The sequence below is a fragment of the Terrapene carolina genome, unplaced genomic scaffold (assembly GCF_002925995.2).
Source record: "Terrapene carolina triunguis isolate 2854851 unplaced genomic scaffold, T_m_triunguis-2.0 Scaffold69, whole genome shotgun sequence".
NCBI lineage: Eukaryota > Metazoa > Chordata > Testudines > Emydidae > Terrapene > Terrapene triunguis.
In genome coordinates, this window is record NW_020664420.1 from 47,412,489 (window position 1) to 47,427,217 (window position 14,729).

The 14,729-nt window shown below is 46.8% G+C and overlaps 1 protein-coding gene across 1 annotated transcript in view; it reads left to right on the forward strand.

The window, feature by feature from the left end:
* Positions 1–14,729, forward strand: part of RASA1 (RAS p21 protein activator 1) — a 120,157-nt gene that overhangs the window by 60,065 nt on the left and 45,363 nt on the right. The window contains exons 9-10 of the mRNA XM_024199622.3: positions 11,954–12,032; positions 12,946–13,066. Coding sequence (XP_024055390.1) covers positions 11,954–12,032; positions 12,946–13,066 — 200 coding nt within the window. The remainder of the gene's footprint in view (positions 1–11,953; positions 12,033–12,945; positions 13,067–14,729) is intronic.

The following is a 14,729-nucleotide window of genomic DNA, read 5'->3' on the forward strand; positions in this document are numbered from 1 at the left end:
GACTCTCTTCTGTTACGCTGCAGAATTTGTAGCATCTGCCAGGGTTGGGATTTCCTCTGTTCTTTCAGCAAATGTTTGATATGCTGTTATACAAAAACCTCAGTTGTATCTTCCTCAGCCCAATTTTTCACCCACTGGAGGAGAGATCAAATTCACCTTCCTGTTAGGATTTTGAGGAGAGAATGGCTTGGTTTCTATTCTAGTGGTAGCTCAAAGTGCCACCAGGAGGAGAGCACATGCAGCCCCAACAACTTCTGCAGTCTTTGTAGGTGAGATGAAGACATCATAGCAGCAGAAAAGCTTCGCTATCTTCTGATGAGCATCCGTCTTTCACTTATGAGTGGATGGAGTGGGAAAATATGCTTCCCCCCCCCCCTTCATTCAGGATAGCAGCTGACTAGTGAGGTGGGGAGGACACTGGTGCTCTTTTTCCTCCACTCCTTATCTCTCTTTGGTTGTTGCTATTCAAGTGCTGCTTTCCGAGGTGCTACATGCTTCTGGCTCTACTCTGTGCTCAGAATATAATGTCTGAAACTTCTTGAGCTGTAAAAGGAAAGAAAAAGGGAAACTTAGTGATAAGAACTAAAACTGCCTAAATTCATTTTAATAAAAATTGAACTGATAGTGAGGTTGGTGAGAGTACAGCAATCTCTACATAAATATTTCAGTCATCTTTTGAGCAGTAGAACTTACAGTAAAGTAGAGGAGCACATCAAGAACATTCTACTTTCATTTATACATAAATTTTCACTTCAGGCCCACTAAAATAGCCTGCCATGCTTCTTTCAGCTCTCCACTCTTAGGTATCTGAATATGTTCTGTGGTGTCAAAGTTACTCCTGCTACATAATAACATAGGAGCAGAATCTGCATATGGAGTTAAGGAAAGCATATATGTCTTTCTTTGTAATCTTACTTTGTATCCCACAAGTATAAAATATTGACTATTGCAGAAGTACTTTTCTTGCCACCATAGATTAATTGTTCCAGTCATATCAGTGCATCATAAAATATCTTGCAGAATAGAAATTCTGAGATTACTGGAGAGGGAATGTGGTCAGCATTAAAAATTTCTTTGTAATATCCCCCAATTACTTTTCACGTTTCTTTGCTCAAAAAAGACAGCATAATTTTTCTTAATGTTTGTTCTGTTTTTTAAAAATGTGTGGGAAGAGAGAAGGACTTCTTATGCACCTTCACCCTCCCAAATAACCCTCTGTCAACAAGCTTTTGGCAATCCCTTTCTGTGTCACTCAATATTTTATGTATCTTGGTAATAATTTGTTAATATTTTTGTAATGAATAAAAACCTTCTTTACCTCTCCATGCAGCTGTGATCCCAGAATCCTTTATAAACTCTCTTATAAACCTTTTCTAATTCTTCAATTTTTTTATAGTACAGTCTTCACATTTTTGTATAGTACTTCTCACCTGGTAAGTTTTTACCAGTCACTTACTGATTTAATTTTATTATCCCCTTATTTGTACTTTTTCTGGTATATTTCAGTTTCAGCAGTGTTTGCTTTACTAACTGCTGTTGGAGAGATATTAGTGTTCATTTTGTCCCCCAGACCTGATCAATGTCTTGTAGTGTGTGATGGTTCATAATCCATTTCCCAGTCATATTTAGTTTACGTTTACTCATTAAGGAACTTAGACCACCTGTAAACTCAGATTCCCGTATCCTGATCTCTTCAGACATGTGTGTTTATAAATTGTCAGTGTCTTGGTTGCTCATTCCATTATATTTGTCTGCTTTAATGATATGGTAAATGTAAGTTGGTCTGAGTGAATCGAGTTTGTGTTACCTGTAAAAGAATCTCTACATCTATGTAGATAAATAAAATAGAGTCTTTGTATGATAATGCTACTCAACACTGTAGTTAAGAGACTATCTTCAAGTAGCATTAGGAAATAAAACAAGTTGTTCTTTGAGTAGATGCAGACATGTATTCCACATAGATTTGTGCGCGCCCAGTACAGTGGAGCCCCAGAGCCTTTTGCCTAGAAGTACCTGTAGAGGGGTGGCGCGTGGGCCTTGTGGCTGTGCCCCCTCCCCTAGTTATATGAGGTGGTGCCACCCTGATTCCCCCACCCCCACCCTCAGTTCCTGCTCACTGCCCTGGCTGGAGTCGGAGCTCTGTGGTTGTAGTCTCACAACCTTCCATTTAGTATTAGCCTAGTTTATTGTATATAGCTAGTAGATAGTTTTAGTTGGCACTGTTTCACAGTGATGCCCTCACTGGGGTTTAAACATTGTCCTTCCTGTGGAGGGGCGATCCCCAACAGTGACCCCCGCACGTGGTGCTTGCTTTGTCTTGGTGAGGCCCACCTTAAAAAGCGTTTGATCTGTAGATCGTTCAAGAAGTAGACTTAGGTGGCCTGGAACCTTCGCCTCAAGTAGCAGCAGCTTGAACAGGCCGGGCAGTCTGACCTGATACTGAGGCCCTCCTTGGGCTGAAGATCATCCTCGGGCTCGGAGAGCACTGCTGCGTCTTGTTCTGGGGCAGGCACCTCTCCAAAAAGGCAAAGGAGCCATTCTCTATTGTGGGCGCTGAGGAAGAGGTCTCATAAAACCAATCAGGACCTCTCCAGGTTGCAGGGTGACTCCTCTGCCTCCCCCAGGAAAAGCGTGGACTGGCTTAGGACTGGTTTCAGCTTTTAGGATGGCATGGATCTGACCCTTCCCCGGTACTGAGTGGGAAGGACAGAAACCCCATACCATTGACCCCAGTTCCGGCTTTCAAGTGTCCGTTGATTCCGGTACTGATGAGGGCGATGCCAGTACTGACTGTATCTGCTGTGTCAACGTACCAGACTGCAGCAGACCTGCTCTGCCTTTCTGTCCCGTCCTCGCTGTTGGTCCAGGACTTGCAAGGCTCGCACCTTTGGCAGCCCCTCCTGGAGAAACTCTGCTTGGATTTCTGGAGATGTGGCTATATAGGGTAAAAGGTCTTGGTACACCTTAAAGTCCCCCAGAATAGAAGGAGAGGACAAACCAGGCAGCACAGCATCATCCGTTGATGAGGACAAGGGTCTTGGCTGAGTCAAAACTGGCTCTCACTCCCAGGGAGATGTATCCGAAGGTAGAACTCCGGCTGCCACACAAACTGGTGGATATTCTACAGCCCGCCATCTCTGGGAGAGTGGCCCTCCCAGTCAATGATGTGCTCCTCGGTACCACCAGTGTCTAAGCACATGGAAAAATGCTACTTTGTTCCCAAAGCAGAGATTTGAAGGGTTCTATTCCTATCCAGCCCTGAATTCCCGGTGATAATGGCAGTAAACAACAGGACCTGGCAGGGTAGGTTCAAGTCTACCCCCAAGGACAGAGACTCTCTTCTGGTCAGAAAGATCTATACCTCATTATCCCTACAGATTAGGATCGCGAGTCAACAAGCTTTGCTGTCCAATTATGATTTCCTCAATTGGTCAGCCATGTCTAAATTTGAGGACCAGTTGCCCGAATGTTTCCATTGTCAACCTCAACAAATTCATCAAGTACATAAGATTCCACATGGTCACTCTAGTGGATGTCCTATTGGACTAGTTGAGGGTGCAGGGCCTGTTGTTGGACCAGGAAGCCTCACTCCATATCAGTGTGCTGGAACTTCAAGGCATCCACAATGCATGTCATGCCTTCCAGGACTGTATCAGACACTCAGTGGTTCATATACTCACTGACAATACCACCGCAATATACTTTGTGTCCCAACAAGAGGGAGAGCATTCCAGGTTACTCTGCCTAGAGGCGATCAACCTGTGGCAATTCTGCATTGAAGAAGACATCACTCCGGTACAGTCGACTTTCTGGAGGCACAAAATCATCTTGCAGACCATCTCAGCAGGGTTTTCTTCCTGAGCCACCAGTGGACCCTGAAGGCAAGCGTCCTCTAGGTTGTCTTTGCAACACGGGGTATCCCCGCGATTGACCTGTTTGCGATGAGGGAAAACAAAGTGTCACCTATTCTTCTCTTGAGGGGCCTCAACTTGGGCTCCCTCTCCAACGCCTTCCACTGCATCTGGCAGTTGACCTATTCTGGTCATTCCTCAGGTCATCCTCAAGATCAAGGTGGATCGGGCCAAGCTCATTCTCATTGCTCCAGCGTAGCTGAGGCAATGCTATTTCTCAGATCTCCTTGCTCTGTCGGTTCAACCTCGCATACCACTTTCTCTCCATCCTGACCTGCTCATTCAGAACCATGGCCACACCCTCCATCCTGTGATCAGCTCCCTGCACCTTATGGCATGACTGCAGCATGAAGAGGAAGAGCTGTGCTTGGAGGCTGTCCAACAAGTCCTACTCAACAGTAAGAAGTCCTCCACTAGGACAGCCTACTTAGCAAAATGGAATAGGTTCTCAGTGTGGTCCTTGGCCAACAGGGGCTTCCATCTAGGATATCTTGGACTACCTCTTACATCTTCAGAAATCAGGCCTTGCGCTCAGTTCTCTGAGTGCATTTGGCAGCAGTATCAGCATTTCTTTCCCCTATTCAAAGGAAATCAGTTTTTCCAATGTTAGGGTGATGAGATTTCTGAAAGGGCTTCTTCATTAACATCCGCCAGTCCAAGAACCAGTTTTTCAAGTGATTGCTTCTGTGTATTCCACAGTAGGTGTGCGTGCTCGCACGGAAGTTTTTCCCTTAGCAGTACCCGTAGTGGGGGAGCACCGCTGCGACCCCTGGAGTGGTGCCTCTATATCGCGCTATAAGGGGAGCTGCACACTCCCCCAACCCTCAGTTCCTTCTTGTCGCCAGTGAAGGTAGTCGGAACTTAGTGCTCCAGCTCTACTGCAGCACTGCAAACCTTAGTAGTACAACTCTTCTTAGTAGTCCAAATTTCTAGTTAGTTGCCTGGCTCGGGGCATGCCCTGTGCTCCAGGCTTCAAATCGTGTGACTCCTGTCGCAGTTCTATGCCCAGAAGTGATCCACACATCAGTGTCTTCGCTGTCTGGGAGAGACTCACATAAGTGAGCGTTGTAAAATCTGGAGGTCGTTCAAACCAAGAACGAAACATGAACGAGATATCTGTCTCCGGGCCTTACTAATGGAGTCGACATTGGCCACGGCACGCTGACCCGATCTGGTGCCGGGCGCGTCATCCGTACGAGCAAAACCCAATCAACTAGTTGGCACCGCTCCCCCGCTAAGAAGCAAGGGAAGACTTAGCGGCGCTGAGAAAAGGACAGGGGTGAGGCCACACCTGAGTTGGCAGCGGCAAAAGCGGCCCTCCAAGCAGCTTAGAACGCGGCAGATACAGCTGCCCGTTCTATGGCTTCCGGTGTTGCCATGCGCAGGACGTCGTGGCTCTTGCTGTCAGGGCTGTCCGCAGAGTCCCAGTCCCTCATGCAGGACTTGCCTTTCGACAGGAAGGCCCTGTTTGCGGATCAGACAGACACCCGTCTACACGGGATGAAGGACTCCCGCAACACCCTGCAAACTCTGGGCCTTTATGTCCCACCACCTAAGGACAAACCCAGGCCACAGACCTCGGCTCCTCCAACTAGGGGCAGATACGAGCCCCCACCTAAGAGGCCGAGGGAGCAGAGACGTAGGTCCCAGTGCCAATCCCGCTCGGCCCCACGACCTGGGCCCTCCAAGGGCAAAAGGCAGGGGAAGAGGCACTTTTGACTCTTTGCGGGGGGCCACCGGGCCTGTTGCCAGGCGAACCCCCCAGTTAATAAAATTTGTGTTCTGCAACCGTTTATCTGCCTTCCGAGTGCAATGGTCCCGTATAACGTCGGACCAGTGGGTCCTCAGCACCATTTCCAGTTCGCTTCGCCGCCCCTCCACCACCACCCGCCCCCGGAGATCCGGAGCACGTCGTCCTAGACCAGGAGGTGACGCGCCTCCTCATCCTGGGCGCAGTGGAGAAGGTGCCTCGGGAATTCCAGGGCAGGGGTTTTTACTCCCGGTATTTCCTGATTCCAAAGGCAAAAGGCAGGCTCGGGCCCATCCTCGACCGGCGGAGCCTCAACCAGTTTATGGTTCTTTACAAGTACCGCATGGTTTCCCTGACCTCTATTATTCCATCCCTAGACCCGGGGGATTGGTTCGCAGCCCTGGACCTCCAGGATGCCTATTTCCACATCCATATTTTCGAAGGTCACAGGTGCTTCCTCCACTTCCTGGACCACTACCAGTTTACGGTCCTCCCTTTGGCCTCTCCACGGCCCCCGGGGTTTTTACCAAATGCATGGCAGTAGTGGCAGCCTACCTCAGGAGGAACGGGCTGCAAATTTTCCCCTACCTGGACGACTGGCTGCTCAAGGGTAAGTCTCGGTCCCAGGTACAGGCACAGATGGAATTCCTGCTGGCCACTTGCGAGAGTCTAGGCCTAGTGGTAAATGAGGACAAGTCCACGTTCGTGCCAGTTCAGCGCATACACTTCATAGGAGCGCATCTAGACTCGGTGGCGGCCATGGCCTCCCTTCCCCGGGACAGGTTCGAGACACTCAAAAGTCTCATGGCCTCAGTCACGGCCTTCCCCGTGATGACGGCAGGGGTGTGCCTTCAACTCCTGGGCCACATGGCCGCATGCACCTCCATGGTGCGACATGCCAGGCTGAGAATGAGGTCCCTCCAACTCTGGCTGGCCTCCCAATATTCACAGGCCAGGGACGGCCTGGACAAGGTGGTCATGGTACCTCCTAATGTAGTGGCCGACCTGCAATGGTGGTCCCTCCTGGGCAACATGTTACAAGGGATCCTCTTCCAAGAGACCTCTCCCTCACTAGATCTAGTTTCGGACTCCTCGGACCTAGGGTGGGGAGCGCATGCGGGGAGCTTCCAAACCCAGGGCAGATGGTCGACCTCGGAATTGTCCATGCATATAAATGTCAGGGAACTCAGGGCGGTGCGCCTGGCGTGCATAGCGTTCAGACTTACGCCTATGGGGAAAGATGGTCAGAGTCCTCACGGACAATACGACCGTGATGTATTACATGAATAGGCAAGGGGGCATGCGCTCCTCGGCCTTGTGCCAGGAAGCCCTGGACCTATGGGAATTTTGTATAGTGCAAGACATCTCTCTGAGGGCTTTTCACCTACCTGGCACGCGCAATACGCGAGCCGATCACCTCAGCAGGGTTTTCTCCCACCAATACGAGTGGTCACTCCACTGGGAGGTCGCCCAGCAACTCTTCCGAGAGTGGGAAGCTCCCCAGGTAGATCTCTTTGCTACCGCCCAGTTCTGCTCCAGGGCAGGAGCAGAAAGGGGGGCAATCTCGGACGCATTCCTCATACGGTGGTCAGACCAACTTTTCTATGCCTTTCCACCATTCCCACTGATAGGCAAGGTCCTACAGAAAGTAAAGGCGGACAGGTCGAGGGTCATCCTCATTGCCCCGGATTGGGCCCTCCAGGATTGGTACGGGACCCTCCTGCAACTGTTAGCGGCCTCCCCGTGGAGGCTGCCGTTCCGCCCAGATCTCCTCTCCCAGCAGAGGGGATGCCTTCTCCATCCCAACCTAGCCGCGCTTCACTTGACAGCGTGGTTGCTCCATGGTTAAACGAGGAGGAGGGAAGGTGTTCGAAGGATGTCAGAAGAATTCTGCTGGAGAGCAGAAAGCCGTCTACACGACGGACCTACCTGGCCAAATGGTTTAGGTTTTCTAGCTGGGCGACGGAGTGGGGTGACTCCCCGTCATCCGCATCCCTCCAACTTGTTCTAGATTACCTCCTGTCCCTTAGGACCCAAGGTTTAGCTCCGGCTTCCGTCAGGTTACATTTAGCGGCCATTTTTGCCTTTCACCCTCCAGTGCAGGGTCACTTGGTGTTTTCCCAAGAGATGACCTCCCGCTTTTTAAAGGGACTAGATCGTACTTTTCCATAGGCCAAGGACCTGGTCCCGCAATGGGATCTGAATCTAGTGCTGTCCCGCCTCACGGGCCCTCCCTTTGAACCCTTGGCCACGTGCTCCTGGTCCCACCTGTCATGGAAAGTAGCATTCTTGGTGGCTATCCCCTCAGTCTGTCGGGTCTTGGAGCTTAGGGTCTTAACCTCGGAACCCCCGTATATGGTCTTCCATAGGGATAAGGTCCAGCTTTGCCCACACCCTGCATTTCTCCCCAAGGTGGTCTCCGCCTTCCATATGGAACAGGACATTTTCCTACCGGTATTCTGTCCTAAGCCCCATTCCTCTAACGAGGAACGCCGCCTACACACGCTAGAAGTGTGTAGGGCACTTGCCTTTTACCTGGACCGTACCAGGCCATTCAGGAAATCCTCGCAACTGTTCGTTGCATCGGCCGAGTGTATGAGAGGGCAACCAGTCTCCACCCAGTGCCTTTCCCGCTGGATCACCTCGTGCATACGCACGTGTTACAACTTAGCAGGGGTTCCCCCGCCGCCTATCGTAAAGGCGCATTCTACGAGAGCGCAGGCCTCGTCGGCCGCCTATGTAGCCCATGTCCCTATCTAGGACATATGTAGGGCTGCCACGTGGTCCTCTGTCCACACCTTTTCCTCACACTATGCGATCGTCTCCCAAGCACGGGATGATGCCTGGTTTGGTAGGGCGGTACTACATCCTGATAACCTTTAAACTACTACCCACCTCCATCACATATACCTTGGAGTCACCTACTGTGGAATACACAGGAGCAATCACTCGAAGAAGAAAGGACAGTTACCTGTTCCGTAACTGGCGTTCTTCGAGATGTATTGCTCCTGTCTATTCCACATCCCGCCCTCCTTCCCCTCTGTCAGAGTTGTCTGGCAAGAAGGAACCAATGGTGGGGGGAGTGCGCAGCTCCCCTTATAGCGCGATATAGAGGCGCCACTCCAGGGGTCGCAGCGGTGCTCCCCCACTATGGGTACTGCTAAGGGAAATACTTTCGGCACTGGTGCATGTGGCGAGCACGCACACCTACTGTGGAATAGACAGGAGCAACACATCTCGAAGAACGCCAGTTACGGAACAGGTAACTGTCCTTTCCCCTGTGGAACCTAAACATATTTTGACTACTTTAATGGCCCTCCGTTCAAGTCCCTTGTGGCTTGTCTCAGAAAACTGCATTCCTGATAACTATCACATCTGCGAGAAAGGTATGTGAGTTGCACGCCCTGATGGCTGACCTGCCTTACACACAGTCCTCCAAGGACAAGGTAATGCTGCAACCACACCCAAAGTTTTTATCCAAGGTGGTCTCTCAGTTTCATCTGAAACAGGCGTTTTACCTGTGTTTTTCCCAAAGCCACACTCTTCCCCGGAAGAACAGTGCCTCCATACTCTGGATGTCAGGCGACGTCTAGCCTTTTATCTAGACAGGACTAAATCATTTCGTGCTTCACCTAGCCTGTTCATGTCATATGTGGACTGCATGAAGGGGCAAGCAATCTCTGCACAGACATCCTGTATCAAACAGCGCATGAGATAGCTTCAGCTACACCTCCTCAGTGGATACAGGCTCACTCTGCAAGAGTGAAAGCAATGTAGATAGCGTTCCTCAGTGACATTTCTGTACTAGACGTTTGCAGGGAGGCAACGTGGTTGTCCATAGATACCTTTATGGACTACTATGCTAGTCCGCATCTTCCAGAGTGGATGCGGGCCTTGGAAGGGCAGTCTTGCAATCCCTATTTCAGTAGACTCCGAGCCCCCCCCCCCGGATGGGGTACTGCTTGTGAGTTACCTAAGTGGAATACATGTCTGCATCTACTTGAAGAAGAAGAAGAAGCAATACTTACTGTATTTGTGGTTCTTCGAGATGTGATGCAGACATGTATTCCACGACCCACCCTTTGTCCCATCTGCATCAGAGTCTCCTCCTGGGCTTTCAATGAGCAGGAACTGAGGTGGGCTGGGGTGCCGCCGCCTCATATAGCAAGTGGAGGTGCCACAGCCACAAGGCGTGAGTTGCTGTCCCTCTACGGGTACTGCTAGGCAAAAGTTTCCAGCTCTGGTGCGCTGGGCCCACACACTTACGTGGAATACATGTCTGCATCACATCTTGAAGAACCATAGTTACAGTAAGTGTCAGTTTCTTTTCACATAACACTTCCGCTTGCAAAATTCTAATGAGAATTTATCAGCCTTAGCACAAAATCTACTTGCCAACTTTTACAACAGTGAGTGAAAAAAATATTAGTGGCCTGTCAGTTACTGAATCTGGGTGAGTGGGTGAGTAGAATTTTGCCAAGCTGCTTTAGTCATTGTTGCTTTCATGATAAGGGATGCTGATTACTGCAGCTCAACACACAATAGTGCATAATGATCTTATCATAGTCAGTGAGATGATGGTAAAAGGGGGAGGGATAGCTCAGTGGTTTGAGCATTGCCTGCTAAACCCAGGGTTGTGAGTTCAATCCTTGAGGGGGCCACTTAGGGATCTGGGGCAAAATCTGTACTTGGTCCTGCTAGTGAAGGCAGGGGGCTGGACTCAATGACTTTTCAAGGTCCCTTCCAATTCTAGGAGATAGGATATCTCTATTAATTTAAATTTAAAATGTCATTTCTGGAGTGCAGAAAATATTTTTGCTATATTTCATCTTAATAAAAAGTGAACAGTGATATTTTTAATAAGTCAGCTGTGACACAGCCCTGCCAGTTTGCACCTAGAGGGCTACAGGGGTTAGTAGAAGTGCCAGAAAGGTCCCTTGAGATGACCTTTAAAATAAAAACGTAATCCACACTAAGCAATTTGGTGGGAAATACCCTTAAGCATCAAGTACACAAAATGCATTCCATTAACTCTTGAAATATCAAACTCACAATACCAAATGAAGACACTTAATGACTCTGAAATAAACAATGCACAAACTAGCGCATGAAACCTTACACATACTCTGTTTAGATTCTTCTACCTATCCATTCATCTGAGAGCCTTGTGCACAATTTACACTGGCAAGTGTAACTCTGGCCAAAGATTCCAAAGATTCCATCACATATGCCCTGATGAATGTATTTTCACATACACCTCTACCCCAATATAACGCTGTCCTCGGGAGCCAAAAAACCTTACTGCGTTATAGGTGAAACCGCGTTATATTGAACTTGCTTTGATCCGCCGGAGCGCACAGCCCCCCCCCCCCCGGAGCGCTGCTTTACCGCGTTGTATCCGAATTCGTGTTATATCGGGTCGCGTTATATCAGAGTAGAGGTGTACTTCCAACTAATAATATTTATTAAAATATGTTTGCTCATGTATTTCGTATTTAATTATTTAACTGTTTTTATTTTCAGGTTGATATTCTGTATAATAGGGTGTGCTAAGAATCCCTACATATTGTTCGTCATTGCACTCTAACTTAAAATCAAGGATATTTCAATAAGAACTATGTATAAATAAGTAAAAGAAAGTCAAAGAAATATGTTGAATTTTAGTTTTCATCTATCGCCACCTCCCAATCCTAGATTCTTCAAAATACAATTTCAACCTGATTCCCTCTGGTAATTAGAATGCAAGCATCCCTGTAGAGGAGTTCTGCTGACGAGTATTTAATTTAACATGATTGCTCAGTGACTTCTAAGTATGAGCTGTGTAATCTGTGTTACGGACCTTTTCTATTTGACATTCCCACCCCCCTAGAAAGAAATTGCTTTGCACAGTGAAATGTCTCCCCTTCCCCTTCCCCTTCCCTAGTGATGATGAGACTTGGAAAATTATTGTTGATAAAATAACAATTTTCAGCCTGGCTGAATAGCTGGGAATGTATTTGCCCTTACTTGATCATTGAGTTTTCTATGTCCTCATCATCTAGCCTTTTGAGCAACAGTTTTAAACTCTGTAAGATTAGTTTTGGATTCATATGTTTTTTATTAGCAGAACTCAAATATGTGATTACCGACTCCTGTATTCTGGCTGATACAAGTGAGATCACCTTTCTTAGCATGTGATTTTTATTAAAGATTTATGTGAGAAATTTAATGTGTGAATTTTATGTTGGAAAAAAGATTTATAGCAGGAGGGAAAAAAAACTTGTTCAAAGTTTATAATTTTTTATTTGAACAGTATTGCTGACATCATTGAGCACTACAGAAAAGAACAAATTGTTGAAGGATATTACCTAAAAGACCCTGTCCCAATGCAGGTGAGACATTTAATGCCACATAATATTTTTAAAGAGTGTGGGGTTTTTAGAGTGAAGACAGTACTTGGCCTAACTGATATCAACTAATTTATAATTTAGTTAGAACAGTCTGTTACAAATGGCAGAGACAATAATAATATCAGAGTAAAGAAAAAAACTAATATTTTCTCTTAGGTTATGTACTGTCCAATATATTTAACATACTTTCTGGCTTAGTTGTTCTGGCTTTTTTCTCCACTGTCCTAGTCTCACATCTGCTTTCATTTACCCCGAATTTAAGTTTCTTTATTTTCTGTGAAATGAGGGTCAAAATAGCCATATGATGAAGCAGATGCATTGTAGAGAAGAACTGTGCAATCTTCCTCACCCAGACCTGTTGAAGCTATTTAATTTTGACCTGTGCACCTTGTTTTTTCACTGCTAGGCTCCTTTAGATTTCTCCCTGAAGTATCGAGGAACAATGTCCTTAATAAAAGACATGCAGTAGTGAAAAAGTTTTAAAAGGTTATCTAATGTAAACTTTGAGAAAACACTCTCTGTATGGGAAATAACTAAACTGTGTATCCTTCTTTCTATTTCTCTATGCATACATAATGAGACGGGCACACTCCATGTGTGTTCTTTAGCAAGTAGGAGCAGGTCAATTTTTATTTTCCATCTCTCAGAATAAACCACATAAACTATTCCACACTAACCAAGTGTGATGTGATATAAATGTAGGAAAATATACAGAGGGTATGTTATTAAAAATGACATCACGAAAACTGATCAGTCCTTTTATTAAGTAGCATAAGATTACAAGAGATACTTGAAAATAAAGAACATCGGTAAGAATATTTCCATTTTCAGCATTATAATCAATCTGATATTTCTGAACTGAAAAATACTGATGGCTATTATTTTTCTTTACCAGCATCAAGAACAAGTGCTTAATGATACAGTGGATGGAAAAGAAATCTATAATACAATTCGTCGAAAAACAAAGGATGCTTTTTATAAAAATATTGTCAAAAAAGGGTATCTTCTGAAAAAAAGTGAGAACATTTTACTTCTAAGTATAAAGCAGATTCCTGAAAATTAAATTACATTCTTATATTTTGATAACTTGTTCAAAATTACTCAAAGAAAGCAGACTGCATGTACAGCATAGGGGACTCTATACTGGTAAGGCAGGGAATCTGACAGGAGATTTGGGGGTCACAGTGGATAATCAGCTGAACATGAGCTCTGAGTGTGATGCTGTGGCCAGAAGGGCTATTGTGATCCCTGGATAGATAAATAGGAATATAGAGTTTTTTCTCAGTTTCTTGTGCATAGTTAGCTATTTATCTCTCTTCCTGCCTTGTAAATAGTCAATCATTCGTTAAAAGTACCCAATAAATAGGTTTTCTTTTCTTTTCTTTTTTTTGTGCTGTTATTGTTTCAAATGTTAGTCAGTCCCGTGCTAGGTACCAGTGATATCCAAACTTTAAGTGTTGTGTGTCATATGGGGTGTCTATACCTGTTGTGGGTTCGACATCTGAGCCCAGCAGTGCCGCCAAGTGGCGAGAATCCGTGGCCGTTCTGCCCAGCCTGTGCTGGCCTGTGGTAGGGGAATCCGAGCCCTCCCTGCTTCACCGGGTTCCAACCCAGTGCCCTATGACTGGCCAGTTGGCTATGCGGCCTAGAGGGCAGACACCACCAATCCTGCTCCCTGGTCATTGGCTACTATGTTCTCAGCCCCATCCAAAATCACAAACGGGGTCGGCTTATGAACTCCCGGGGTGGTTCTCACTGACAGTAGTCCAGAGGCTCTTCTTCAGTTGCAACTCTCCATTCCTGTTCTTCATGGGGCCTTCGATAGCTCTGCAGCAGGGTCTGGTCCAGGTGGTGTGGGGATCCTGCAGCCTCTGCAGGAGCTATCAGTGTAGGACTGTTCCCTTGCTCTGTCTGCTCTGACTGAGCTGAACCCTTCCCTTTTGAACTCTGCCCCCATTGCGAGCATGCCCAGCAGGTGCGGCTGTGTGGGGCCTTGTGAGCCCAGAGCTGCTCGTTAACCCTTTGTTCCCCTGTGTGGGGCCTCTACACCCCCACATGTGCTGTCCTTTGTGCCTTGGTGAGGGACAAATTAAAGAGGTGCAGCATCTATTTTCTCAAGAAAATAATGCAGCTTTTCAGAGACCTTCGCCATAAACAGCACTTCATGGAGCAAGCTACATAATATAATACCCAGTTTCTGAATGGTTGTAGTGTGTCCAGAGCCCAGTACTTTTTTATTTATCTTTATTTTGTATTTTCAGTCAAAGCACTGCATTAAATTGAATTGTTTGCAGGGACAGTGCCTTAGTTTGCAAACTGTTCAGATCTAATCGTATCTTGAAAGACGGGCCTCTTTGTCCATTGACATGTACGGGACTTTATGCAGGCAGCCCTTATGGCTTTGCTGAGTCCTATTGAAGTCTCTTAAACTGCACAGGGGTCAATTTGAATGTATCTGATTACATGATTGAGACCAAAAGTGTAGGTTTGGATTTACTATTGTGCAAATTTGAGCCCTTTTAGATACAGTCTGTATACAGTAAAAGCTGTTATCTGGCACTTTACCAATCGGAAAGCTCTAGAAATTGACATTTCTGCTATCTCCCAATACAAATCTTCAATAGAGTTTCCAGGTGTCCGGTTTTTGACTGGAACACCTGGTCAAAAAGGGACCTGGCG